Source organism: Suillus plorans, assembly GCF_016647745.1.
Source record: "Suillus plorans strain S12 chromosome Unknown HD556scaffold_32, whole genome shotgun sequence".
NCBI classification, from domain to species: Eukaryota; Fungi; Basidiomycota; class Agaricomycetes; order Boletales; family Suillaceae; genus Suillus; species Suillus plorans.
In genome coordinates this window covers 14148-41641 of record NW_024537416.1, presented here as the reverse complement: position 1 = coordinate 41641, position 27494 = coordinate 14148, and the positions used below count along the sequence as shown (strand labels likewise).

Here is a 27494-nt window from a genome sequence, read left to right as displayed (position 1 = left end):
GCAACAATGAGCTGACAGATGTATAACTACACTAGCTTGACACTAGCATACACCTCCTCATGATCACAGATGATTGATGACCGCTGGTATATTATCCTGTCCGTTAAAGATGAGGACACTGGATGTTTGAGAAGAATTATCACATACATCAAGGATGAGGCAAAGGACCTCTATAGATGTCGAGTATGCACTCAAGTTCGGAGACCCAAACTTTGCTTCGCTGGTTCCTATCTGCATCTTCATCTGCGTCTTCATCTTCATCATCTGGATCGTAATCGTACAGCTCAAGAAAAAGGGAAATGCCAATCGAGTCTCCATCTTCGGTTAACTGCTGTAACATCTTGGTAACTTTGCTTTCTTGATGACAGTCGAACAAGCGACTGGAGACACGCCGACCACTTTGCCATACAAAATCTAATTTGAGTCTGGGAGAATCTTGGTGACTGATTTCAATACGAAAGCTTGGCATGAATGTACTTGAAGTCATCGTCTTCACGAATCTGTGAATTATATGGCTGAGTGGGAGTGGTTACTCACCTAACTCCTCGAAAGCGCTATTGAGTATCGCTGAAACAACGATAGCACAAATCGGGTTAGGATTATAGCGGCTGGCAGTGGCTGCAACTAAAAACTTGACGTTTGCGGATTTCGCGGTAACGTCAGGCTTTCCCTTAATTCTGGTGCACGGTTGATCAGCAGCAAGAGCCGCTTCTTGGACCTTGGGAAACCACATCTTGTTTGTAGCCCAGCTCCACATGTCTGGAAGCAGAGTCGCCGTTGCTGACAGCCCAGCGTTTTCCTCGAGAAGGTATGCGACAACATCTTCCAGATGGTCATCAAGAGCATTGTGTAGTACCGTTCGGGCAGTCCAGTTTTGCAAAGAAAGATTACAAGATGGTTCAACGAGCGCTTTTACGACGTGTAGCGGTTGGATTTGGGCATAGCGTAGCAGATAATGGAGAGGGGTATCTCCATCAACTGTGAAATTGGCATCCGCACCGCGTCGACGACATTCACGTATAAATTCGTGTAACGGTTTGCGCCACCGAAGAGCCATATGCAGAATATCACCAGGTAGGTTGACCTCTGTCTGTAACAGCAATAAATTCACGGCGAATTTGTTACCAGTCGCAGCTGCCCACGAAATTGGAGCATAGGAGCCGCCTTCAATCCAAATTCCGTGATATGAATGCGTTCTGATGGAAGAAGGTTTGTTGAGGTGGTCACCTGGCTTCAGGAAAATACTGAGGCAGTCAGGCCTCTTGGCAATGGCAAATATCAAGGGAGAACCCAAACCAGAGGCAACATCCACGTCCAGGAGATAGGGATGTTGCTTGACTAGAGATTCGACCATCCACGGCTTGCCGTGCTCAAGTGGGATGAATAGAAGTGAGGGTGAAGTCACGGCAGCACTCAACCACCTATTGGTAGGAATGAGGAAATAAAAATAACCATGCTTTGCAAGAACACGATGGTTCTCGGTGTTTTGAAGAAACCCCGAGTACAGCCGTGATATGGCCTCCATGATGTCCGGATTTTCATCCGAAACATGTTCAAGGTGCTTCCATCCTAGAACTGCATAGCTTAGCAACGGATGGTCTTCGCCGACTTCGGCAACATCAGCACCATATCTTCCAAAATATGGTTGTATAGCCAGATGTTCACCTATCCAAACATCAGCTTCGTGGCTCATTGTACGTGAAAGATAGTATTGCACATTTTGCGCAGATCTCATCCACAAAGTCGCATAACACATATGTGATCAAGAGCTCGCAGATCTGTGCGTGCATGTCTGAGATTGATTTGAAGATGTTATTAGGACGACTGATCAAATATTCCTGGTTGCATAGTACATCAGCGGAAGAGCAGGATGACGGAGTTTAATATATCGTACTTTGACACTATAATGAGATAGAGTGACGACCTGAGTTTTCTCGTTGTAAGTCACGAGGCTTCCGCAGGCGGCCACGATATCCATGGGGTCCATTACACCAAGGTCCGGATTAAGATTTGATTGTCCGACTTTAATCATCATCGCTTCGTTGAGTTGATCAAGCGTCAGCGGGGTGAACGTGCCGGCTAGCCAAAGCAAACAACTCCGGGCGATTTGGTAGTCACTTCGTCCTCTGCGTTTAATAGCCTGAATAATCCTATCATATGTCTCGTAGAGTCCAGCTGGAAGGTTATCGAGGGCCGCCTCGATGTCGATACGTCTTTTGCAAGCCACGATTTCGTCCAGTTGACACTGAACCCAGCGAAACCTGCGTACGATACAATATAGAGTTTCCGAGGAGCGAGCGGAAATTGCTTTACTTACATGCCTTCTGCCTTTTCTAACAACTTCTCCAAAATTATCTTTTTCAGCTCGTGGGGTAGGCGTGATAATTTCTTCTGAGTGTTAAGCTGCTCAGTAATATGCGCACATATATCTGCTTTCATCTGTTCTGCGCTGTCCTTCAGCAACATGGTGGGAAGACCATAAAAGGCGTCTTGGATGTCTGGCTCGCTTCTACTGGTAACGAAAAGTCGTAGTCGAGCGTCTTCGGTAAGGTTTGCGAGATGTCTGACCAGGTCGGGGTAGTCCCTGCATTCGTCCAAGGCGTCAATCACGAAGACTGGTCGACAAACTAGCGTAGACGCTTCAACAAGAAGCTTCAGTAGAAACCCCAGATCTGTGGGATGCGGCTTTCCATCGCGCTGTTGCTTCCAGAGCTTTCGCAGAGAATCAAGGTCCCGTTCTGTGTTCGATTCTTGCTGCACGCCTATCTTTGTGATCCAGTCATCTTTAGATTGTTGAAGCAGCTGAACAACCAAGGAGCGCAATACTGCAGCCGCGTTTGTCGTCCTGTCGTCTCGGAAATTGCAATAGAAGAAGGCGAGCGTCTGTGGCTCTGCTTGATTGCTACCCTGGATTTCGTCTACGACGGCTGAGCTGAAATATCACAAGTCCATGTAGGCTCTGAAAGTTCTCCAGACGAGTCTAAACTTACGTAAGGATAGTCTTTCCATGACCAGCTGTTGCGAGTATCAGCGACCTGCAAGCAATGGCAAATGATAAAACTAACCCTGGCCATTCAACCATAGGAATGCGCGATACGAGTTGTTCCAAGCCACAAACTGATCGTTTTGGAAAATCCAACAACCGGTCCCGAGGTTGCGCTGGCCACGGGAGGTGGCATGTTTTTCTTCACAAGACACAGGGTTCATCCATTCAAGTAACTTTCGACGTTCCTTGGCTATGCATGTTTGAACGGATTGAGGAGGAAACTGACAGTCAGCGACTGACCTTGTTCGCGCACCTTTTGTGCAGCAGAATGTTCCTGGAGTGTCCAATTGACTTGCTGGATTTCATGCTTAACTTCCTTGAGCGTGTTCCTTGCGATAGCATTAGTATTGGCGATCATCACGAGTAAGTAAGATCACCATGTGTCAATTGCTAAAATTTTCGCAATCTCGCCACAGTAGTTTTTCAATCTATCGATGATCGCGCCTGCTTCCTTTTCTTTGAATGGCCATGTCAATCTAGAAATCGTCTTCATTTTCCCGGCCTGTTCGTTTGGCAGAATGCTCTTCAGTTCCACCAGTAACTTTACGACTGGTCCGTCTGTAGCCATCAGGGTTGAAAGTGCATGACTGAGATTGGGTGGAAGAGAGTCGCCCCTCTCGATCGCCATAACTGTGGTGAGGACGCCACCAACTGCACTGAGCTCGTTGAGCAAACCTTGACAGGACGAGTCGGCGTTGCAGACGGAGGCGACATATCCATACAAAAGAGCTGAAGCTTGGGCTATTGTTTGAATGAGCTGAAGAATAGTGAGACCGCTGGTGATGGGATCCATCTAAGCAGTGGAAAACCACCACGGTGACTTTAAATTAAGGAAAGGCGCCCCGGGCCGGTAGTCCATTTGCAACGCTGAGGCATTGTGGGGACCCATCGATGATCGATAAGCACACGAGGAACTACATAGATAAATGAGTATAATGCGATATGATTGAGTTGCAGGAATAGAAACTTTCACCCAAGAGTAGCTTGAGATCATCAACATGAAGCTAGGAAGCACTGCATGACGCACCCTTGATTTGCGAACTTAGGAGTAGCACGAGCCCCTTCCTGGATGTCCGACTTTAAAGAGCTCAGGCGCCTTTCTGAAGGGTTAAACAGGAACCCACTAGCATTACGGTCCTCCAATTCCTGACGCCTAGAAGGGTATATCAAATTCGGGCCTTCTCCAACTACGCCCCACACCCTTGCCCATCCGCTTCCAAGATTTGACACATCCCACTCTCATTCATCTCACGCCCTCGCTTGCACCCCTTTGATTAATGATCCCGGGCCCTGTGTCGGTTGACGCATCTAAATACTTAGATGATAATGCGCAAAGGGATCATGGAGGTGGGCCGAGAAGGGCAAGAGCAGACCCTATTCTGCAAACAACTGTTCTGACGAGTCGCCCGTCCACTGTGTCAGAGTAGTACATCATCAAAAGAACACCGCAATCGCTTTCTCCAGCAAATTTCCAAACAGGTAAAGCGGATATAGCGCCAGTGATTCGGTCTATCTGGGCAGTGGAAAACGCTACCCTGGCAGCGCCGCATTAGATCAAGGGCAGGCGCCCATTGGCCTATTTGTAACTTTGAGACCCTGCATTGGTGCCTATTGTAGATGATTGATAAAACTGATATGAAACAGATGAGCAGGAATCAGGAACGATAGCGAAAATATTTCCCAAGAGCCAGATTATTGGGTGCATCTGGATTCTATTGCAGTGGAAGGACATCAATGGCAGCACGAGGTTAAAAGTGCACGGCGTAACTACTTACTGATAATCGCCAAGGTTCTGCAAAGTCACGAACTCAGGCTCACCTCAAAAGTCGAGCTGTGTCTTCTGCAAACTGAATCCTGATCCCCTCACGACCGATCTGCAACTTATGTCGACCACAGAGGACTAAGTGGTAGGCAGTGATCTTGAAGTAGGATGCGAGGACTAAAACGATTGACTTGGTTGAGTGCAAAACACTGGAGTCTTCAAAGGCTCCTGCTAGTCGCGTCATGAGCAACCTGACTGAGGAGGTTGACGACGGTCAAAAATCACTCCCTCCAGAACATCGACAGTCGATCGCGAGTACCACTGAAATAACCCTTTTGCGTGACTCTGGGTAATCGCTGGCGTATTGGATTCGCGATACGTTCAACGCAACAAAAGGAATGAAACAAACACATTGAACCTAGGGTTAGGGTTATAATTTAGGAGGATCCTGGCAAAAAGTGTTGATTGACGCGTCCACGCGACTTCGGACGCGTTCTTGTTCTTCTCAATACTTACACCACTATTCAATTTTCTCAAAAAATGACTGACGTTGAGGGCTCGCCAGCCCCACGACGCTCTCAGCGTGATAAAAAACAAGTAAAACCATATGCCTCAGGTCCGTGCCCCTTCATCTTCTTCGTTGGTACCGTTGATTCGAGATACACGAATAGGAAGTCAAAGTCCGAACAAGCGCAAACGCAATGCGGAGGAGGACGATCGGGTAGACGAACAGGAAATGAGTGACGCTGAGGTTGAAGCAGACGATGAAGATGATGCTGACGGAGTTGACGACGACGACGACGAACCAGATACCCGCCCTGCCAAACGGAAGGGAAAGGCCACTGCGTCACGTAAAGCAAAGGCGAAATCTAAGGGTCCTCCACCTCCAAAGAAACCACGCATGGCGAAGAACACTGTGCTGAAGCCTCAGAAAACCCCTAAACCTGCCAAACGTAAAGTCAGAGCCAACGGAGACTTCGATGCAGACAAACTGGCGACTGAGACCAAGATTTCTGCAGACAATCCTCTTTTCAGTGCGTCGGAACCCATTACCTTGTATCTACCTTGTTCATTTTTTGTTGTAGACGCTATCATGAATCCGTCCGCGGCACTGCAGTCTACCGCAGAGGACTTTTTGGACTCGTTAGCCCAGACTCCGGGTTCTGCTCAAGCAGAGCTTATCAATTGTATTCTACGAGCATGTGGGTGCAATGACTCAGTGGATGCAGATGAAGTTCTAGACTATGACGGTGTTGTCGACTCGCTTGATACCTTTACTGAGGGACTGAAACAGGTACGAGCAAGACACTTTGAATCATAAGCTATTGCTCACATTGCCTAGGAAAATTCACCAATATACCCCCTGACATCCAAGTTGCCAATTTTCAAGCGTTTCCGAGTGTCCTTGAGTGAGCTGATCTCACGCCTGGTTTTAAGTGCAGCTGACGTCGGAGCGCTGTACACGAGTGATATGGTAACTACATTGCAGACCTGGGTCGTTGCAATGAGCAGTTCACAGATTCGAGCGTTCCGGCATACAGCAACGGCAGTTGCATTGGAGGTGGAGACCGCGCTGTGTCAAGTAGCAGCAGCAGTTGAGAAAGAGGCGGAGATTGTTGGACGACAGCGCGAAGGAGAACGGAAGAGACGTGCAGCAAATAAAGCGCAAAATGTGAGGGAGAAGGACCTGGATGGCAAGGCGGCGGAGGTGAGGAAACGTCGTGCTGCCCTCGCAGAGTATCTGAAGGAGATCGTAGATGGGTAAGTGTCTTATTTACTCTATTTACTCTGGATCCTTTCACTCATGCCTTCTTCCCAGTGTCTTCGTGCACAGGTACCGCGATCTTGACCCGCACATCCGCGCTGAGTGTGTGCGTGCAATGGGCCATTGGTTTACACACTACCCTGCCCATTTCCTTGACGCGTCCTACCTACGTTATGTTGGATGGGTTCTTTCCGACAGTGCCACGCCCGTCCGCCTCGAAGCTGTCCGTGCTTTATCAGCAGTCTACGCACAGGCCGAGTACATCAGTGGCCTCATGAATTTCACCGCGCGCTTCAAGCCCCGCCTTCTCGAGATGGCAGCGCATGATACAGAGCTCGCCGTGCGCACCGCTGTACTTGGCGTCCTAGGTGCAGTCGACCAGCACGGCTTGCTGGAAGATGAGGAACGAGAACAGATGTGTCAGCTCGTGTTCGATGGCGAGGTGCGTGTGAGGAAGGCGGTGGCAGGATTTGTTGGGGGTCTCTGGAATGAACTTGTTGAGGAACGGCTGGCGGGACGCAAGGTGGCCGAGAAAGGAAAGGAACGAGCGGGCGCCAAGGCGCTGGCAATGTTGCTTGTGCGTTGGGATCGCGAGCGTGTGGAAGAAGAGGATGGGAGCCAGGATGGTTCACAGAGAGGAGTGGCTATGAGTACAGACATCAAGGGGCGTACGGCGCTTGCTGTGGAGGCTCTGTGGGATGATGTAGATTCTGCGAGCGGGTGGGAGGGGCTTCTTGAGATGCTACTGCTCGATCACTCTGCCGGAGGGGGCGAGGAGGATTTGGATGCTGCAGACGACTCCATCGCTGCTTCTGCGAAAAACACCGTAGACGAGGCGTGGCGTCTGACTGAGACAGAGGAAAGTGTGTTGCTAGAAGTGCTCATTGCGTCGCTCCAAAGAGCAAAAGCTCTCGCTGGCACTGCGAAAAAGGTGAGTGCCTCTGGTTGTCGAGTATGACTTGAAGGCTAAGATTCATTGGTTGCAGGGCGAGGACGAGACGCTGATATCAGATCTCACTCGTGCACTGATTAAGGGTCTACCGAGGTTATTCATCAAGTACCAGACGGACGCCAACCGGATTGCAAATGTGTTGCTAATCCCACCCTTAATGAACATAGAACTATATCTGGAGATGCGGATGATGACTGTGAGTTGTGTTTGACACCTTTGATCCACTTTTGTTCGGTTATCTAGTCTCTCGAATATTTCCTCTTCTCGTTCTCTGACACTCTTCTTACTTCTTTGCCTGCTCGGCGATACTCACGTGTGATCAACAGGCCTACGCCAATCTCTGGGACGACATCACTAAGCAATTTCTCTCCCACTCTGCCCAAACGGTGCTCGCTTCTGCTGTCGCCTGCATCATGCACCTTCTCTCTTGTCCCTCGCTCAGCAACACCAACAGCACAAAGATTCTGGAACTCGAGGACGAGCTTGCAGCGCAGCTCCGTGATGCTGTTGGCGGACGCGAGGAGATCGAGGTGGCCGGATTTAATGAGGACGAGGTGCTTGCGCTAGGTGCTGTGTGCGCGCGAGTGTGTGCACTAATAGGGATGAGAGATATGTGCGGATGGATGGAAGAGAGCGAGGGTGGGAAGCAGAGTTGTGTGTGGGATATTATTGCTGCACTCGTAGAGCGGGGACGGTTGGGGTATAGGGAAGAAGAGAGGGTGAGTTTTATTGTGTGCTTTGTCAGAGTATGGCTAATTAGAATGGTGTAGATGATCGAGCAGGGACTGCAGGTTCTCGGGCTACACATTATGTGGAAGACACGGAGCTTGCCCGACGCTAAGGAGGCGACACTAGAAGATGAGAAGTATATGGAAACTTTGCGCGAACAAAGGGACTCTCTGCTCGAGAAGTTGGTAGAATACGCAGTTGGCACGCAGTCGAATACTGCCGAAGCTGTTAAACGTGCAGTATGTCTCTTCCACTAGTTTTCCGATCCGGGAGATATTGACACCTTTCCAGGCCTTCCAGAATCTTATGACATTGCACATTCTTTTCTGCGCGGAACAGACAACGACGCCGGATGGACGTGTGCTACCGACTGCTGCATTGCCACTTGAGCTTGATGACGAGGTGCAGTATCGCTGTGCAGGATTCATCCAAGCCGCGATTGAGCAGTACGCTGAGCTTTTCGAAGAGGGACAGGCGCCTGGGCAAGAAGAGGCAAGTGAAAGCGGAGAGAGCTCAGGCGAGGAGAATGTGCCTGCGAAGGGCAAGAAGGGCAAAACCAAAGCCAAGTCGCCTGCCATTAAAGGTTAGTCTTTGTGTCAGGTACTCTTGTCGATCGCTGAGATTTTCGGTCATGACATGCAGAGCAGCCACTGACGCGCACCCGTCTCGAACAAGAGTATGTGTTCATGGGAACGATTTCCACGTTCCTAAGGGCTATTCGCGCAGGCGCTGTGCATGTGAGACATAGTGCTGTGCTACTCGCACATTTTGGACGGCTTGGACCTGCATTTGATCTTTGCACGAAGGTAATCATCGATTCTCTGCGCGAAGAAGGGATGTACCGGGAGAATGGCGATGTTGTGGTTGATGTTGTTACTCAAGCGCTGAAGGAGGTATGTCTTATGCGTCTTGTTTGCAGACGGTCGCTAAACAACACTTCATCCAGTCATTTACACTTGTCCTTGACTCTGTTGTTCGCGGGGAAGACCATGTGGTCGCTCTCGCCAAGCAGCTCGGGCAGAGCTTCATGATCCGAGGTGCACAGCTCTCGATTATCAAGAAGCTTGACAGCCAATACATCGTGCAAACACATACGAACCTCCTAACTTGGATTGTGAAGCGCATTGGCACATATGAGGCTGCCAAGAATAAAAAGGGGCGCAAAACAGCTATCTTGTTCTTCAGGGTCTTGCAACCTCTTCTGGCTGCTGTCGATAGCCGAGACGCCTTAAAGATGTAGGTTGCAAGTGCTTCGAAAGGAAGAGGGATTAACTGACAAAATGGCTTAGCAAAGCTCATATGGATCAAGTTCTTGCTCAGGCTAAGATCGAGGTTCCGCCATCATCCAAAATTTGGGAACCCCAGCGAGCGTACGAGAAGAAGTTGTCTTCAATCATGGCGAAGGATAAAGGTACGTACTACGTGCTTGAAATAGGCTTCCCGATTTATCCTCTCTACCAGGTGGTGCAAAAGGTAGAAAGGCCAAAGGCGCAAAGAGTGCAGCAATGGTCACTAGCGACGAATCAGAAAGTGAACCAGAACCTCAACCAGCTGAGGAAGAACCTCCTGCCCCGAAACCACGCCCGAAACCGCGTCCTCTACGCCGCCAGCGGTCTCCTACCTCGTCTTTGTCGGAGCTTGAAACAAGTGACCCAGAGGCTGGGGTTCAGGAAGGAGCCAATGAAAAACAAAAACCCGAAGCTAGGCCGGAGGTCCAGGCGGAGCACGAGCACGAGCAAGAGCAAGAGCAAGAACAAGAACAAGAACAAGAACAAGCCACACTGAGGAATCATTCTCGTCCCCAAGCAACATATGGCAGGTCACCGACAAAGACACCACCTGTCCCTCCTGTATCTAATGGTATCACCCCTCCACCTACACGAAAACGGCAGAGGACAGATGAGGATGATGAGGATGCTGGAGAGAAGAGTGGAGTTGAAACTATGGAAGCTAACAGTGACGCTGATACCCCCGGAGATGAAGCCCCTCGAGAACAGAGCCCGTTGACTGAAATCATTTTCAGGAGAAAACGTGCTCGTCATTAACGATCCAGGATTTTTCGAGTTTTTATACTTATTTGTGACTTGTCAGGCATGGCTTTATCTTGCTGTTTACTGTTATACTGTAGGTAGGGTTAGAGACCAAAATGTAGCCGATTACTATCAACTGGTCTCATAAGAATCTGCTGATGTCTCAAAATCGACCATTTGCAAGTGCCAAGCTGCCCAAGCATCACTTCAAGTCTCCCTTGCAATTGAATGGTCAACCGATGGCAAATCTCAACCTAATATGGACTTACAGGGATACGATCGAGCTGCGTATAGCGAGCGAGCAAGCCGCCGCGGTTGTCGAGGGAGGTCCTGCTAAGAATGTGTAAGTATCAACTATTCGGTACGCGACACTTAGACCTGTCACTACAAATATGTTAGGCAACCAGGCTGGTTTATTCTTGGCTGTGAACTCTACCTTCATCATCAAGAATGCAGCCTAACTCGAAAGACACAAACGCCCTCTTGCTGTATCTGATTCAGACCACTGCTGATGGTCCGAACGTTACGAATGACAGCACTCTTCACTCGTAGACGGGATATTCTTCAACCTTTCCAGGCACCAGGAGCAAAACCAATAGGAACTATCTTCAGAAAAGTCCTCCCGAACAGATCGGCTTTGATTCCTGATGGTATATTCATTAAAATGTTTGCCATACGTTGAATACTAGAAATATCAACAAACCCGGAAGTTGTCAAGGCTGCAACTGGGATGGTACCTCTCGTGCAATGACCGTGAGATCTTCATCTACGATATAATAATTTCAAGACTTATCGGGACAAGGAAGAGGTATTTGCAAGGCCATGGCCGGCGCCCATAGCTAGTCTTTCCGATACCTGAATTCAAGTTCGCTCGCTCAGCGTAACCAGCACCCATTTTACAACTGTCATAGTGTTGGATTGGACATAGCGCATATCGTAGCATAGAAATGATGCAGGAATTACAGTTTTTGCTGAGTGAATGCTCAACCGAAGCCAAAATCCAACGACGCGTGGTGGAATTGAAATGCAGAAAGCGCTGCACTTGCAACTCAAGGGGAAAGGGAGACGAGATATAAAAAGATGCGAGTATTGCGAAACGATGATTGAGTGAGCGCTCCTGTCCTCCTTTTCTATCATGACAGTAGTCCGCCGGCCCTCCAGCCGAAGGAGAGAATGCCTCTCGAGTGTATTTATTTTTCGGGGTTGGGGTTCCTAGAAGTAAGATCGGTTCATTAGTACTTCGAAATACCAACAAAGAATATGGGAGAGTAATGCGTGTGAAGGATCGGCTCATCGATATCATCAAGGACTCGGTACTCACATTCTCCGCTTGCCTCCAGGGAGCGTTGTTACGTTCACGAATCTGTCAGGCCAGTTAGCTTGAACTACAGAAGGGCTGGAGTGATACATACCTGCGGTTGTACAAGATGCGCTTCTTAGCACGGCCCTTTGGCGTTTTCTTCTTCTCCTGCTTATCAACCTTTGGTGTTTGCGACTTAACCTTACCGGCACGCGCGAGAGATCCGTGAACTGTTCATGATACAGCGGTCAACATGTGCGGATTGCGAGCGAGAGCAGCCTTACCTTTACCCATGGTGCTTGACGATGACGGACTTCGACACTACATGCACGTGAGTAGCCAATTTAGTGCTGTATAGTTTAGAGAGATAAGGTTCCGGAAAATGCCGAGGATAGAACGCCTCTCCATCAGTATGGACAGCACTGCTCTCCATCTGATGAATATTCAGAAGTGCGACTGAATTAATCGTAAATTATTCTAAGTACAACGCACAACATGTACCACGCATGTAGCTCGTTAGTAAATAGTCCATGTATAATTCCAAGTCCGTATCAAGGTAGATAAATATCTATGCATTGATTCAACATCATGCCAAGCTGCGCCAACATAATTTGTCGCTATCAAGACATAAGGGAAGGGGTATCGATGATCCATAAAGTGTTTCACAGGCACACGTCGTCATAGAGGACACTATGTATGGCTCTATTTTCTTGAGCGCGAGGTCGTATGACGATCATGTCGGACATTGGTCTCGTGCTAAGGGGCACACATCTAGAACCAAGCAACCCAGACATAGAGCGTGGCCTAGAAGATGACTCGCTAGGAGTCTCTTGAGGAGCCAGGCCCAACATCTCGTACAACTCTCTCTGAGCTTGCGCCAAGGCTCGAGCACCAGAAAATGACGTGTTCGAAGTGGATCCTATATTGATAAATGTCGTGAGATACAGAACTGAATATAAATGGAACGTTAACTTGCCTAGAGAGCTACGACCAGACATGTTTGACGGGACAATGCCACGCGGTGCGTGTAAAGGTAGCGGCGGCACCGGAGGGATGTCGTCTGAGGTGGCAGACATCGACATCACCAGGCTTGTACGCGTACCTGAGCTACTGACAGAAGAACGCTGACTTCGACTTTTGCTGATGGAGCGCAAGCCTGCTTTAGACAGACGTATGCTCGACTTTCGAAAGGCCGAAACTTGCGCAGATCGCCTACTTGACGGCCTTAACGCTGCCGTTCCTTCAACTTGCTCTCTGCGGCTCTCTAGAACCTGATCCGAAAGATTATCAAAATCTTGGGCGACATCCTCTGCTTGTTTCCAAGCCTCATCTCTTTCAGCCTCCATTGAGTGCATCTGTTCTCGAAGTTTCTGGGATTCGGAGACCTGGTTAAGGAAGATCGAATTGACTTTCCTCAAAGCTATGGCAAGTGCGCTGGCAGAGTGAACAACGCGTAAACTTTTCAGTTGACCTAGCTGCTCGACAATAGTATGGAGCTCGTCAGTGAGCCGGTCAAGAGCACTGGAGACTTCAGAAAGCTCCTCCACGGTGCGTGCAGCAGTCATAGAATCGCACATGTCTGGACCATCCAGATGTCCAGCGAGGGTGCCCATGAGCTGCCACCGCTTGCGGACGAGCATCTTGTACCTCATTTTAACGTCGGTGTGCTGCATCTCAAGGCGATGGACTTCCTCAGGAATGTCTACATCCAACGTCTCTGTCCTAAGAAGACGTATTGATGAGGCTTCCGCAGACTGCTTGATGGCTCTTGAGACGATCGTTTGAAGCTCATCCCGCGTAAGCGTCCACCGAGCCGCCTCCAAGGTCATCCCTCGCCACTTCGGGGGTGGTGTCTGGAATTTCGGCGCCGGCGTCGAAGCAGCAGCAGTCAGTTTGCGCCATGCGTAGCCTGATGCGGAACCATGAGCATAGCCACTGCCCACAGATGACACAGATCCGCCACGCTCCCTGATCCAGGGTACAAATGACCCAAGTGGTTGACCAGGACCGCTAGGTTTGCGTGGACCGATTGGCAATGGTGGTCGAGCCCTAGTTCGACTCCTGATGTTGGAAGGCGGGCTAGGGGTAGCAGAAATGGACGGTGGACGGACGACGAAATTCATATCTGAGCCGGTCTCCTGCGACGATGCACCGCCACTAGTGCTTGTTGCCAGAGGCATATCATTCTCATTTGAAATCGCACTGTGATATGAGGGAGGAGCTACGAATGAAGGCGTCAACAACGGTGATGAATTGACAGATGATGGTGGCAACGGACTCCTTGGAGGAGTAGGGGGAGGGGGCGGCGAAACTGAGGGTAAAAATGAGGTACCAGCGACATGAAAATCAGATTTAGGGCGTTGCGATAAAGGATCGGAAGCTGAGGATATGCCCCTTGAAAATGCCGCTTGCGGCTGGGGGCTGAGGAACGGAGGGCAGTTCGGTGGTAATACGGCAGGACTGGATAAATTAGGGCTAGAAGGTTGAAGATTAGGACCGAATGATGATAAGTTAGTACCTGGTGGATTGGATGGCGAGGTTAATGAAGACATGCTTCCAGAGCTGGTATATGGAAGGGAGGGTGATGCATTTTTGGATTCTGGGAGGGGCACAGATGTTGAGGACAACGAAGGCTTCTCGACCAGAGAATGTGATTGCGTTGTAGATGTGAATAAATTTGGGGAAATGATCGAAGGGATTGATAATGCAAAATTGGATACAAGCGCTTGCAAAACTTCGTCCTCTTGAAGCCTATCGCTGCCTGTGGATATACGATGGACTGGAGAACACATAACGGGGTCAACAGGGGATGATTGTAGCTGTATTGCGACTTTAATATTCTGGTCAGCTGTTTGGGCCTTCTGCCCTGTAAGGGAGGACGCTGGAGCGGGTGCAGTATCCGAAGTGATCTCTGGGGGACAAGGTTCCGACGAAGGTGTCGACGATGACGCGGTAGACACCGGCCTGCAAAGGGTAAGAAAACTATTATCTCCCACTGAATCCTCTTCTCGTAGTGCAACACTCAGTGTCCTCGCCCGAGACAACGCGCCTGTGCCAACGAAAACTTGTGGTATAGGATGGGTCGCCGATCTAGGCGCCTGAGGGCGTCCAGGAAGCTGGAGTGCTGTTATGGGGACAGGAAAGCTAGGCGAAAATAATGGAGTGAAGATGTTTGGAGTCTCGGGGAAGGTCTGTTCCCCAGTGGAAGCGCTCGAGGAGGGGTAAGTCGATGAACTCTGCGAATCGGGGCTCACATTGATAGCGTAATCTAGGAGGTCATACTCCTGGCTGGCAGTTACGCGTCCAAGAGCGCGTTCCGCACGCTGACTTTGTGCAAAGATCCCTGTACCGGAGAGCGGGCTAGTGTTAGGAATGTCCGACTCTGCAAAGGCTGTCAATGGCATCTCGACATGGCCAGCAGGAACTGCAGAAGTAGGTACCAGAGGGAACTGGGATAGCGCTGTGGGACACTGCGCGATAGCAGAGGCAATCAATGCAGGAGTGATTGGTGTTTGTGGGACAAGGATTGAACGAGGGCGTTCGCCGATGGGAAGCCTGATCTGTTTTTTATTGCGTTGAAAAATGCTGCTCGGCCGTCCATCCGACATCTTGAAACCTAAAGAACGTTGAATGGCAACTGGGAAAAAAAACACGTAGACGCTTACTTCTCCCACCCCTCAATGATGGCGTTACTCCCTGTGCTCTCACTCTGCGCTTCCGAAGGCTAGCATCACTGGATTTCGTCTGCAGAGCATTGGCATCAGAACTAATGGATGTAACAGGCTGTGACGGCTCAGGATCAACAAAGTGATATCCATCTAAACCATCTGTTGGACTAGAAGGGATAAATTCTGATGATTGGGCAGAAGCGCTTGACACGCCCGTTCCCGTTTGATGCAATGATGGGTATGATGAAGCCGTTGCGGGCGTGTGAGAAGCAGTGTTTGGAACGTCCGAATCAGTCTCATCCATCCTTGCGAGCATACTGCTTGCAGCTATAGAGCTACCACTTTTCATTGGCTGAGCATCGCGAATTGACTCTGGCGACATTGGTGTTGTTGGCACGGGAGAAGGAACCTCTGATATTCGAGAAATGCGTCTGGATAGCCCTGAATGCATGATGATATCAGGAGACACATAGCAAGCTCCAAAGGGTGGGGACGCCGTGGTGGATGCGCTGGTATGTGGAGACTTTTGTTCTTTATCTTGGACGACGGACTTTCTCGCCTGATCCAGCAGGAGTACTCCTGAGCCTGGAGGCAGGGGAGGCACATGGGATACAGTTGAGTCACGACTCGAGTCATGTGCAAGCGCGACCTCCATGAATAGATGGTCGTAACCAGGAAGAGTGGCTGAATCTTGACGCGTCATGCCACTGCGGTATCGCGATCCTCGATCACTCGACGATAAAATGAACGAGTTTCCGATAAGGGCACGAGCAAGTGTGGTACCGGATATAGCGGACATATTTTCCGAATCCATGGGGGATGGAGGGGAGGTATTCGAAACCGGCTGCTGATTCGTCCCCAAAGATTCGACACCCACTGTTGACCGCCTAGTCGGAGCTTCGGTAGGAGCAGTTTCAACTTCTGGTATAAAGATGGGGGCAGGGATCGACTTCTTCGAAGCGGAATGTGCCTAAGAGTATGATCAGCTCATATGTTTCTCTCTGGAACTCTGTCGAAGTGAAACGGAACGTAATTTCCTGCCGCAACGACCGACATGCAGTCAAAAGACGTACCATGCGATCAGATAGCTGCCGAGAGTGAGATATATTAGCGGTGACGGCCTCCTAGTGTCATAGTGAGATTTTGGAATGGCGAACGTGTTGAAGACGCACTTGGAATGTACTAGAACCCGGGCTTACATCCTCCTTCACAGTATCCAGGCCGGCAGTTTCAGCTATCGGTGATTCTTGCAGTGGGTCCATAGGAAGGCTCCATGTAGAACCATGGGAACAAAGCCTTCCGTTCAACAGCTCCTGCGGAAACCAGTTGTCCAGAGGCTCTGGGTTGTAGTCCAACTGGACCAAAGATCCCACATTTGGTCGGGTGCAAGAAACGGATGTAGAAGGTCTATGATCGATAGACGAATCTCTGTCTGAGGGTGGATCTTCTGTCATCCCAGAATTGGGTGACTTCTCATGGATATCGAAGATCTCTTCTGGAGGAGCGGGTGGAGGTGAGGTAGGCGACTGGTGCGGCGGTGGAGGAGGTACTATGCCAGAAGATTTTGTCACCTTCGCCCTCCGTTTCATATTCTTTCGCATGAAATTTGTGAGGATCATCCTCCCCCGTTCTATATGGCCTCCAGGTTAGACTGCCAAGGGGGTGTCGCGACCGGTAGATATACTATGAGCCTAAACAAGATTAGACTCTACGAATTGTAGGAACGGGTGCGCTGAATCACGCTTGTGGGGACAAGAAAGATGTAGGTGGAGTAAAAGGAACGCTGGTACATTTGTGTACATTCCGGCATTCATAGCAACCTGCACATCAAAGCATCAAGGCATAAATGTTTGTCCCTATTTGTTTGTCTGGGGATCACATTATGTCGCCTGCTTTGCATGGCCTCCTTGATCATCTAACACAGCTTCTGAAACTTGAACCCGGTGTAATCATCTATATCCCATCTGCGAGTGTGCGTAAATCGTGTGACACTACTACGCCGTACTACGACCCGTCTATCTATGACCATGAGAATTCGCGGTTTTATGAGCGCCGGCGGTCAGACGATTTATATGTAGCACAGGCACATTTGATAGGACGAATGAGAAGGTCTAGTTCCATGTCAGCTTGGCTCTCCACGCGCTGTACGCATTCTCTTTCATCATACAAGGCACAGTCCCCATCTCCCGGTTGATCTCTTTTATTTCCCAGGTCACTCGAGTTGAATCTGCACCACCAACTGAGCCTGTATCTCACCGCCTTCAAGATCAAATTGTGGCAGTGATCGTAAACGCATACGACCCGCTACCACAGCCTTTGAAGCCCAGTACTAGCGACACACCATCTCCTCAGATCTACGGCCGCAATCAACACTTCTGCAGTTTTATTTTTGAATTATTATATCCGATTGGACACCGAATTTTGGCATGACATAATGCCCCGCATGTCTCTCAACCTTATCCGAGTCCTGGAACGTTAACCATCTAACGGCAGGTTTGATCCTTCAATCAAATACCGGTAGTCGCCAGCCTCAGTTCGGCTGTACGGCTCACCTCACCCCGGATGCGACATCCTAGGAAGCGAATCAAGCGATAGGAACGTTATGCGAAGTATCACAGGTACACTTATCGGGCTCTGAATCTACGGTACTCACGTATTCAATTATAGCAGCTACTTACGATGGAAACGACGCCTGCAATCTTATGCGATAGGAATAGATACATATACCTTTCGGAAGGGCGACGGCGTTCATAACGGCTTCTGACCAAGCAAAATAATTATTTTGGCTTCCATTATGCCCTTCAAATAAATAAGTTGTGGTGCACGACCGAAGAGATGGTATGAGCTTATGCTGATCAGAGGTATGTAAAGGAAAGAATTGTGACGATAACGACTGTGGTAGATATCAAATGATATACCAAGGATGCAAATGCAAATGCGAATATGAATGAGTGAACGACGATGCGAGGTATCCAACTTTCCTGGACGTCCTGGCAGATGAAATGTAGACTTGGAGTTGTAAATTGCGGTGATGCGAATAAGTCCATGAAGTGAGGTGAATTAACTAAGCAGTTGGGAAGGAACGGGAAGGTGTCGAAGGCGTCTCCGCGGTTTGAAAGCGCGAATAGTTGATGCGATCATGCAATGGCAAGCAGGCGAGCTGCTAGATATGATCCGTCAGGGATTCCATAAATAAAATACGTTATGATATCGTACATACCATAAAGATTGGCCGGATCAAGTGTTTCGAAACGGACGCAGCTTCTCCAGTACGTTTTCCATGCTAGACTGAGGGTCGAGCGTGTGATCGATCGGCAGAGGATGTGCCATAAGTGCTCCAGATGTCACTGACGACATCGATGACGATGAGATCCGACGTAGGGCCCGAGAAGCGCGCCGTTCTTCTTTCGTCTGTTGACGTTCCACTCGGCTGGTCTCTCCCTGCTGTTCTGGGATGGCTGATAAAGATGAGGTCGTCGATGAAGCCAGCATCGGAAGACACAGAGAAGAGTGCGAAGACGAGGCAGAGGCAACAATGCCAAGTTCTGGAAAAGATGGATCCAGGGATGCCCCAGACGGGCTAGATTGGTCCAGATAATCAAGGCCAAGTCCTCTACGAGAGCCAACAGACGCGTTTGTTGTCGGTGGACGTGCGCTCTGGGACGGAGCCTCACCACCCATGGCCCACGCAGCGTCGGATGCATTTCCATCATCCAACGTGATCAAAGAAGCTCGTGCCAGGCTCTCCGCCGCATCAATATCTTCTGCACCACCATTATGTATGACGAGCCAGCGCAAACCCTCTATCTCTCTGACCTTTTTTCGGATCTCTCGCTCCAGCATCTGAATGGTCTTGGACATAGATGCCTTTTCGTCCTCAAATTTCTTGGTTATAGTGACAGCATATTCTTGAAGTTGAGCGTACTTTCTATTCTGCAAGGCAAGCGCATTCCTGAGGTCATCCTCGGATGCGAGTAGCTGAGGATCTGCAGGGGCGTGTTTGTTTTGTGGGCTCGGTCTAGGAGCCATCCACGCCGCAAGCCTAGCCGAACTCAGCGAGGTCGCTGCTGATACAGTGTTAGCTCGCGGTCGTGGCGCTATACCCGGGGAGTGGACAGTCGAGTTGAAGGGAACATTGTCGGTAGGGGTAACTGGCAACGAGCTTATCGGTAGCCTGGGTGCTAACCGAGCTGAGGGCGGTGGCGAAGGTAGGGGGGCAGAAGGAGGAGGGCCGCTGGATAATTTTTCTGAGGAAGAGGGCGCACGCTGCAAAGGGGCGGGACGCTTCATAGCCGATGCCTTCGGCAATGCGCTGTGATGTCTACCTCTCCTGCTACGCACACTGCTGTCTGTAGCACGAGACGCATCTGTATCGCTTCCCGAAAGACTGAATGCGCGAGCACGATCGCTTTCATCTTCAGAAGGAAAGCCAGCGGTACCAATGCGGTCGCTCCGACGTTCACGAGAGATCGAGAAGCGATGTTGAGGGCTCGTGGTTGGCAGCTTAAGGCTGCTATTAGAGTGTTTGCTTGAAGGAGTGGTTGGCTCTGTTTTAGATGATCCCTGCGAATATCGAGAAGATGACTTCTCGCTCGCCATCGAAGTGAGGCCAAAATTCGAAGGAGGGATGGGGAATTGAAGGCGAGGGGTTGATGGAGGAGTGGGACTAGCGGGTGTCAATGGTGTAGCAAAACTGGGTTCCGCACACTTTTTTGAACCGTTCGCAGCGTTGACAACAACGGGTGGCAGGGTAGAAGCTTTTTGAGCAGACTTGGTCGGTTTCGAAGGATGCTCTGGAAGTGTAAACAAATCAGAAAAATCATCCATCAGTTCGTAGTAAGGAGCGTTCTCTGTAGGGGGTTGAACAAGCGGTTTTGGTGTGGTGGATCGGCTGTTTACAGTGCTGGAGCTGTGGGATTCGAGGGAAGTAGCATGATAATCAGCTACAGGGAGGGAGAGAGTGGCGGATGAATGAGTGGGAGGGGTGTTTGTTGACTTGTACGATGAAGAGTATCGTGCCTTGAGAGTTTTGCTAGGAGATCGCAAAGGAGAGAAATGGGCGGCAAATTTGGAGCCCAATGACGGCGGTGACACGTTCAATGGAGGAAGGGTAGAAGGAAGCCGTTTGTCGGACGGAGAACCATCTACAGTTGTCAAGAGCCTACAGCGATATGCGATCAGTATTTCATAAAAAGCAAGCAATGATTTTGGCAAAAAAAGTGAATGTACAGTCAGGACTGTGACTATACGTCTTGTTTCTATGTTTAGTCGGATGGGTACGATGAGCAGATATATAAGCATATATGCCGACATTGTAGACCATAAGTTACCAACTCATCCCCGTTTGGCCCATCAACGAGAGATCGTTCCTTGACTGAACGACACGTTCGATCACCAACCTAAACCAGACGAAAAACTCACTCTTTGCCGGATCCCGAAGGAGAGTTGGTAGACTTTCTAGGCAAAGCTGAAGATGAAGCGAATGGTCGCTCGGTCTTCTTCCTTCCGAGGAAGGGCAGCATAGAGCGCCTAGACTTGGGCTTTTCTTCAGATGGAGTGTCTGTAAGAGCGCCAGTTTTGGAAAGCTGACGCGAACCATGGGAGCTGCGGAAGATGTCTGAGAGATCTGCCGTCCTGGTTCGCGAGCGTTGTGGAGTTGGGATGCCAGTCATGATGAGGGCGAACGACTGTACAAAAAGACAAGCCGGTGAATGAGAGCTTTATGTCAGGCGCGTATTCAAAACTAAAATGCTTACAATTGCCAAGAATTTTAACCGAAATGCGGGCCCGGGGCCGACAAAAAGGCGCTGATTAATTGAACGGGGATTCTGAAGGAGGAATGATGACTGGAAGATATATCAGTGAACTTCAAAAGCCGACGAGAGTGCAATTGTCATGGAGGAGAAAGCAGAAAGAAAGGCGATGGGGCGTACAGCGGGGAGATATAAAAGATTTATTTCAGCCCAAGCACGGCCCTGCCAATATGGCAAAATCCCGTCCGTTGCAATATATAACGTTTCTTCTGCGGCTTCTTCGATGTTCCTCAGCTATCGTCATTCTCGATCAGTACGTCACGAGTCACATAAAACCTTCGACTTGGAGGGCCGATTGAAACGCTCGAGATAAGAAAAAGAACAACGAAATGAAGGAGACATGTGGCATTCTCATGGGAAGAACAAAAAGAGGGAACCAAAGGGCGCTAAGCCGTCTAAATCTAGTTACTTTTGGAGTTCGAGAACAACTTCAATATTTTGAAACAACCCCAATACACAACCGGTCCGAGAGGGGGCAGCATGTCCTAGACGAATTGGGTTTAACCACCAGGTATCCTCAAATTCTGGCGTGCGGCCGCCAATACTACTGAACCATACGCGCTTCCTGACTTCTTGTAACCCCATGGCGCAACAGTGGCTTGACCAACTACGAGCGCTTCAGCGATGGGCGCCGGGCTTCGAACGTGCAACCAATCACTGCATGGATAGCCTGTGAATGTGTCAGACCATCGAAGACGTTATCAAAGTCATCGCCCGGCATTGGGCAAAGATCGCACTGCTCATTGACATTTGCATGCTGAATGGATGGACAAAACCTACATATCCATCTCAGGTACTAAAGTCTAACGGCCTCCAATGCGAAGAAGATGCAAGTATAACCATGAGTTTGACTCTTTCTGAGCATTTTCCATTGACGTCGCGGGTCCCGGTCATTCCGGACAGGTACTCATGATGTGCGATGCACGGATAATGATGATAGTAAAGTGAAACGCGGCATGCCCGCTGCCAGTAGGCACGTGTTTGTGTCGTCGCTCCAGGTGCAACTTCTATCAGCGTGTTCGTACAAGACAATGGGCTGGGGGCCTGGGGCTCGAGGATATGAAACAGATGAAAAATAGTGGGGAAGTTCGTGCTGGAAGTGATCAGTTTGATGGCCGTTTGGGGCGGGGCCATTAATATTGCTCTAGAAGTTCCAGAACTATAAGGTGATCATGCAACTACGGTGGTGAACATTAATGAGTACCCGAATTTCAGATGGGCCTGAAGCGGCTAACTTACAAGCGGAGTTGAAAACAACACTGCACCTTCGGAAGAATTTGCCATTTGGAACTTGGGACATAGAGCGTCTGGTTCGAGAATCGAGACAACTGATGGCAACTCGACATTAAGAAAGCACCGGCCGAAACCTGCTAAGCAGTCTGCGTTACAAAAGTCAATCCAAGAAAAGTAGTACACTATACAACACGTGCAACTTGAAGGAAGAAATGCGTCAACCCCAGCGGAAAATCACATATCATAAGTAGAGGATACGGTGGGTACCAATTCAATGTCATGCAGCTGCGTAACAAACACATAATATAAGTACAACCAGTAACAATCATGTCCTTCAAGACCCAGAAGAGCCTGGACCGCTGTCCCCTTGCGAAGTCTCTGAGCTCTCAATCACCTGACGAAGTTCAACATCCAAGGCCTGCACGATGCGTAGCACAGCATCAAAGTCAGCCTGTGAACATATCCCCAGACACGCCCATGCTGCCTGTTTCCACTCCAACGATTCCACAGCCTGATGCACATCTCTAGCAAGAATCTGCGAGATCCAACAGCTCATTGTCCAGAACACCGTTATCCCCTTGCAGATGCTGCCTAGTCACTGTCACGAGGTCTGGCAGTACGTCAATCGAGAAGGATGTCGGTAGCTCTCTCCACATTGTCCGGATGCATGACCGCCACTTCTTTTGGACAGGGCTAAGAGGAAGAGCCTTGTCTGAGGGATCAGTAAATGCGAAGATTCCGGCAAGGTAGCATCTGAGAACCCATGGCCCGTGTTCAAGGGCTTGATTGACTAGAGAAGTGCACCGCGTGAGATGTCCATCGCGGGTCAGACGTTCATGCCACTCATCGTTCATTGCCAAGGCAAATATGAGGCGGGCGTAGCAGCAGTCTCGAGTGTAGTGGAAAGAGGCATTGGGATGACTATTGTCGTGGATTGGCTGGTCATCATTTGGACATACGACAGTGAAAAGAGCGCGAGAAAGTTCATCTAGGAGTCCTGCATCCACACCCTGTGGCATCGAGCCACTTGTAATAGAAGCCAGGTCTGCTCGAGCGTCAGAAACAGCTCTCAGCACAGCATGCCGGACGCGGTGAGGTCTGGTGGGGCCCATACAGTGGATAAGCGCCGTGATGTAGGAACGTCGCTTGAAAGAGCTCCCTAGTCCATGCATGGCACTCAGTGCGAGCAGAGCATCACCTTCTGTTTCATCGTCTCCTTTGTGACCTGCTTCACCTGCTAGGTAACTGATGAGCCAGTCAAACTCTCCACAGCTGGGTATGTGTCCGTCACTGTGGCACCAGCGCAGATCACCAAACCAAATCAAGCGCTCATCGTCCGGAAGTGAAAACCAATCGGAACGCCCATGGACAACCATCGTTCTGAGAGCGGTGCGTGCGTCAGCCTGGTGCTTCTGTCGAATGTCCTCTTGTTGTGTACTCATGAACTGCAGGCAGGCGTTACGGCTGTCCATGAACGCATCGCGAATAAAACGGCTCTTGCCTCCCCAATAATCTTGGGTATGTCTGGGTTTCCAACGAAGGTATCGAGGGATTTCCAGCGACTGGCTGCAAAAATGGGCCATGGCTCTAACATACTTCACAAATGCTTCCTCCATGTCAAGACACGCCTCAAAGTTATCACGGAAGCATGTATAGATTGCGGAAGTATCGAAATCTTGCGGCCATTGCACGTGAGGTACCATCCCAGCTGCAGCCTTGAAGAATTCCAGGTTCGTAGATATGTTTAATATCCAGCGTATAGCGGACAATTTGATGGGTGTGTCATCAGGAGTCATAGTCGACGTGTCCCATGTGTTGGATATGTCCCATCTATATGGAAGGAAATGCTCGCAGACAGCTAGGGATTTTTTGTAGATAGCTCCCACTATCTCAGATCCCGGGGTTTGGAAAGGACTATCTGGATACAACCTTGACAAGAGGATGGTACTTGCATAGAAAAAGATACCAAACGCCATGGTGCAGATAATGACGCAAGATATCGTCTTTTGCTGGATCCACACGTTGGCGCAGAGGGACAAACCAAACAGCAGTAGCGAGATCTGGAGGAGGATGAGGAACGTCTGCAAGACGGTCTGAAGGTGAAAACGCTCCAGCCCATCCAGTTTCTTCTGCCTCTGCATGCAGCGTTCCTCCAGAGACCCCTGCCCGCGAGCTGCCTTATAAGTGTTGAGCCATTGCTTTCCCATCACAGCCCCAAACACCGCCAAGACGCTAAACGCGAGACTGGCATATGCGAGTGCTTGCATCCAGACAGTGGAAGAAGGATACCCCGTGGACAAGGAAAGATTGCTGATATCATGCACAACATTTGGGGCAGCTGCGATTTGGATTAGCTGTAGCAAGAGGACATTGGTAGTTTCGCCCGGGTTAGGCTGCATTCCGACAATGAAGGTAGAGTTGACGGCCGAGAATAAACCAGCCTTGTTCACCTGTTAGAATCTGCATAGGCAAGTGTATAAATGATTGCACAAAAGTTAAGATGATGTTCATATCGCCATTCCCTCGTGAGAGGAAGGTATCGTCGTACTCTTTCGAAACTTGGTCGTACATCGTCCAAAACTTTGAATCATCTCCTTTGTCATGTTCTTGAGCTACAGGAAGCCCTTGAGCAGCGTTGAGGACCTGTTCATCGGCTTTAAACCTTTGATCCAACATAGTCAGATATCTGACTCATTATCCTGGCGTACCAATCATTAAACAATACTTACACATCCTTAGCAGGTCCTCCCTCGATAGGCGTGGCAGGTTCCTCGCTCGCTATGTGGGGCTTGATTGCATCCTTCAGGCTTGAAGCCCACACGGGTTACACATATAGACTCAGTCCAGTCCAGCTCGCTACTCACTTGCTTGCTCGGATGCCAGCGTCAACAGGTTGTGTGTGATACTCTGGGGTGGACATAGTCACATAGAGGTAGGGGAAGGGTGGGAGATTCAAAAATAGTAGTTACATATGCAGTTGTTGTACGGCAAGTGTGAACGTTAACATTTGTACCGGTCATCATAGTCGTAAGGTGTCCTAAGTATGACCTCAGAGCGGCGTGCCATCAAGTATCATTTTGCATATTAATAATTATTAAGTATCGCCTACCATTAGGCTCGTGACCAGCTTATATAACCACGGACAAGCCCAACCACTTAGTACTTAATATATCTCAGACTTAGTACTAAGTAAAGACCAGTTACGAGTCGTCCACCATAAAGTTATCATTCGTCCAGTCGTTTTCTATTCCCGATGTTCTCAGATGAGCTCAAGACGTTCCGTCGACTAGGATTCCGACACGTGCGTCCCAGCGTTTTTAATCACTCTGCAGAATACTGACTTTTCTTTTGTTTCATTTGTGCCGACGTGTCCTTGACGTGACCCCATATGCTTCTATCATTCTCTATTCCTTCAGTTTCTGCTCCAAATTCTCAACTTCGCCTCTGTCATTGCATCTGGCCTCATGCTATGGAAAGGCCTTGGCCTGATTCTGAACACAGAATCTCCAATTGTCGTTGTCCTCAGGTGTGTATCATCCTCGCTCAATCAGGTATTCAACCTGAGACCTCCATTTCTCTCCACCCTAAACTGGATCCCGCATATTATATCTACAGTGGCTCAATGGAACCGGCGTTTTACCGTGGCGACCTTCTTTTTCTTACGAACCCCCCAGGCCAACGCTACCATACGGGTGATATAACAGTATACAGGATCCCTGGCGCCGAAATACCCATCGTGCACCGCGTCCTGGAGACCCGGGATATTTTCATCCCATTTGACAATTCTACGGAGAACCGCATCGTCAACAACAAGTGAGTATCTTCAGTATGCCGTACGTGGTTTGTTGCGGGGGTCAAGTCGATGAAATCCGATGACTAACTACAACTATACCCTGCCCCAGACTGGCCAAACTCAAACTACCTCCCGGGGAACATCAATTGATGCTCACCAAAGGCGACAACAATCATGTCGATGACATCGACCTCTACCGGGGCCTTGAATGGCTCGACCGAAGACATATCATTGGCAAAGTTCGCGGGTATGTGTTTTTCACATTTTTTTTTTCCTTCCTGTTTCGAGGCAAAACTTGCGCAGCCTGATACGTCTCTTTTCTTACTCAATCTTCTAACCACACTTCTACTTCACTCACACTTCATCCCCAGGTTTCTTCCGTACATCGGCTACGTGACGATTGCCATGGTAAGCATGCATATCTTGTTCATGCCCAATAACGCTGATCGTGTTACATAGAATGATTTCCCACAACTTAAATACGCACTTCTCGGAGGTCTTGGGCTCTTAGCTGTCATACAACGGGAGTAAAAATCCCTGAGGAGAGAGGGCCTTTACGCAGCAAATTCGTGTTGCTTATTTCATGTATGGTGACGGCACGCGCGCGAAATAGCAACAGTCACCTCGATTGGCGACGTTCAACATCATGATATCTGATTCCGCAAGGAGGTGACACTTCGAACACGTGTCTCCCAGGTCGACGAATCTAACTCCAATATTGAAAGGTAAGTCACGACAGCACTTAGGAAATATTGGATGACGCGATGATATCACCAACGCAATTTGTAAGCTAAGTATCTAGGCAATGCGTCGCATGTATGAGTCCAGTCGAGATCTTCGAACCCTGGTCCTCAATGCAACTCAGACCACCAATATTCAGTGAGCGAAAGGATTGCTCCAAACTAACTGTCATCAATGAGGCCGGTCCCTGTGTAGAGCAGATGCAACGTGTATTGCTCGAATGCTGATGAGTTCGAAGGGGAATACAGATGACAAGGATGGAAGATGACAAGAAGTTGAGAGTGTTCGGTATACTTTGTTCGATGACTTTGAATGAATTGATTCACTGAAAATATGGACAGGACATGCGTGTTATGGGAAATATAGGTGTTACTAAAGCACGAGTGGCATGAAGGAAAAGGAAAGGAACCATGAGGATCGCGATGAAAAATATCCTGATTATGATGAAAAAGAGTTCGAGGTGATCCATTGACACTTTCAGCGACCTATGGCCGAACACGGTTTACTCTTTGGGGCGGGGTACGGAGGAAAGCTGTGAGGTAAAATGGGCATTTGGGGCGCGATTTATATAATGCTGCCAGCTGTGTTAGTTGTCACCAAGTTTAATAGGCTTAGGTCCTGTTTGGACAGCGAATATTATAATTCAATTCAAAATTCGACCA

General features: G+C 49.3%; 8 protein-coding genes across 8 annotated transcripts; 2 read left to right on the top strand and 6 right to left on the bottom strand.

Moving 5' to 3' along the window:
• Nucleotides 1-420: 420 nt before the first annotated feature.
• On the bottom strand, nucleotides 421-4315 carry HD556DRAFT_517086 (uncharacterized protein). The gene is made up of 10 exons (XM_041310834.1): nucleotides 4014-4315; nucleotides 3424-3960; nucleotides 3287-3375; nucleotides 3066-3236; nucleotides 2991-3015; nucleotides 2318-2932; nucleotides 1895-2261; nucleotides 1718-1838; nucleotides 538-1665; nucleotides 421-500 (listed from the first exon to the last, which is right to left on the bottom strand). Exons 2-10 carry the CDS (start codon nucleotides 3837-3839, stop codon nucleotides 493-495), a joined length of 2940 nt encoding a protein of 979 aa, XP_041159552.1. The 5' UTR covers nucleotides 3840-3960; nucleotides 4014-4315; the 3' UTR covers nucleotides 421-492.
• Nucleotides 4316-5348: 1033 nt separating this feature from the next.
• HD556DRAFT_1238264 (uncharacterized protein) lies at nucleotides 5349-10299 on the top strand (the record flags this gene model as incomplete). Its single annotated transcript, XM_041297964.1, has 13 exons — nucleotides 5349-5428; nucleotides 5490-5842; nucleotides 5894-6102; nucleotides 6151-6569; nucleotides 6628-7504; nucleotides 7560-7721; nucleotides 7852-8244; nucleotides 8296-8493; nucleotides 8546-8837; nucleotides 8897-9147; nucleotides 9201-9490; nucleotides 9544-9665; nucleotides 9716-10299. 13 exons carry the CDS (start codon nucleotides 5349-5351, stop codon nucleotides 10297-10299), a joined length of 4230 nt encoding a protein of 1409 aa, XP_041159551.1.
• Nucleotides 10300-11177: 878 nt separating this feature from the next.
• Nucleotides 11178-11949, bottom strand: HD556DRAFT_1375184 (ribosomal protein S30). Its single transcript, XM_041303070.1, has 4 exons — nucleotides 11869-11949; nucleotides 11697-11814; nucleotides 11606-11647; nucleotides 11178-11496 (listed from the first exon to the last, which is right to left on the bottom strand). Exons 1-4 carry the CDS (start codon nucleotides 11876-11878, stop codon nucleotides 11475-11477), a joined length of 192 nt encoding a protein of 63 aa, XP_041159550.1. The 5' UTR covers nucleotides 11879-11949; the 3' UTR covers nucleotides 11178-11474.
• A 29-nt stretch (nucleotides 11950-11978) lies between these two features.
• HD556DRAFT_516558 (uncharacterized protein) lies at nucleotides 11979-14627 on the bottom strand. Its single transcript, XM_041310833.1, has 2 exons — nucleotides 12590-14627; nucleotides 11979-12503 (listed from the first exon to the last, which is right to left on the bottom strand). Exons 1-2 carry the CDS (start codon nucleotides 14374-14376, stop codon nucleotides 12404-12406), a joined length of 1887 nt encoding a protein of 628 aa, XP_041159549.1. The 5' UTR covers nucleotides 14377-14627; the 3' UTR covers nucleotides 11979-12403.
• HD556DRAFT_516420 (uncharacterized protein) lies at nucleotides 14628-16984 on the bottom strand. Its single transcript, XM_041310832.1, has 5 exons — nucleotides 16425-16984; nucleotides 16326-16376; nucleotides 15250-16222; nucleotides 15025-15200; nucleotides 14628-14966 (listed from the first exon to the last, which is right to left on the bottom strand). Exons 1-5 carry the CDS (start codon nucleotides 16869-16871, stop codon nucleotides 14880-14882), a joined length of 1734 nt encoding a protein of 577 aa, XP_041159548.1. The 5' UTR covers nucleotides 16872-16984; the 3' UTR covers nucleotides 14628-14879.
• Nucleotides 16985-18489: 1505 nt separating this feature from the next.
• On the bottom strand, nucleotides 18490-20924 carry HD556DRAFT_1443818 (uncharacterized protein; the record flags this gene model as incomplete). Its single annotated transcript, XM_041306690.1, has 2 exons — nucleotides 18490-20413; nucleotides 20674-20924. The coding sequence occupies 2 exons, from the start codon at nucleotides 20922-20924 to the stop codon at nucleotides 18490-18492; spliced, it is 2175 nt and encodes a 724-aa protein (XP_041159547.1).
• Nucleotides 20925-24490: 3566 nt separating this feature from the next.
• Nucleotides 24491-24974, bottom strand: HD556DRAFT_1238191 (uncharacterized protein; the record flags this gene model as incomplete). Its single annotated transcript, XM_041297958.1, has 2 exons — nucleotides 24491-24739; nucleotides 24789-24974. Coding segments are annotated over 2 exons (435 nt in total), but the record flags the coding sequence as incomplete, so codon positions are not given.
• A 387-nt stretch (nucleotides 24975-25361) lies between these two features.
• Nucleotides 25362-26906, top strand: HD556DRAFT_1375135 (uncharacterized protein). The gene is made up of 7 exons (XM_041303069.1): nucleotides 25362-25599; nucleotides 25715-25824; nucleotides 25914-26111; nucleotides 26201-26338; nucleotides 26463-26499; nucleotides 26551-26816; nucleotides 26887-26906. Exons 1-6 carry the CDS (start codon nucleotides 25552-25554, stop codon nucleotides 26620-26622), a joined length of 603 nt encoding a protein of 200 aa, XP_041159545.1. The 5' UTR covers nucleotides 25362-25551; the 3' UTR covers nucleotides 26623-26816; nucleotides 26887-26906.
• Nucleotides 26907-27494: the final 588 nt, after the last annotated feature.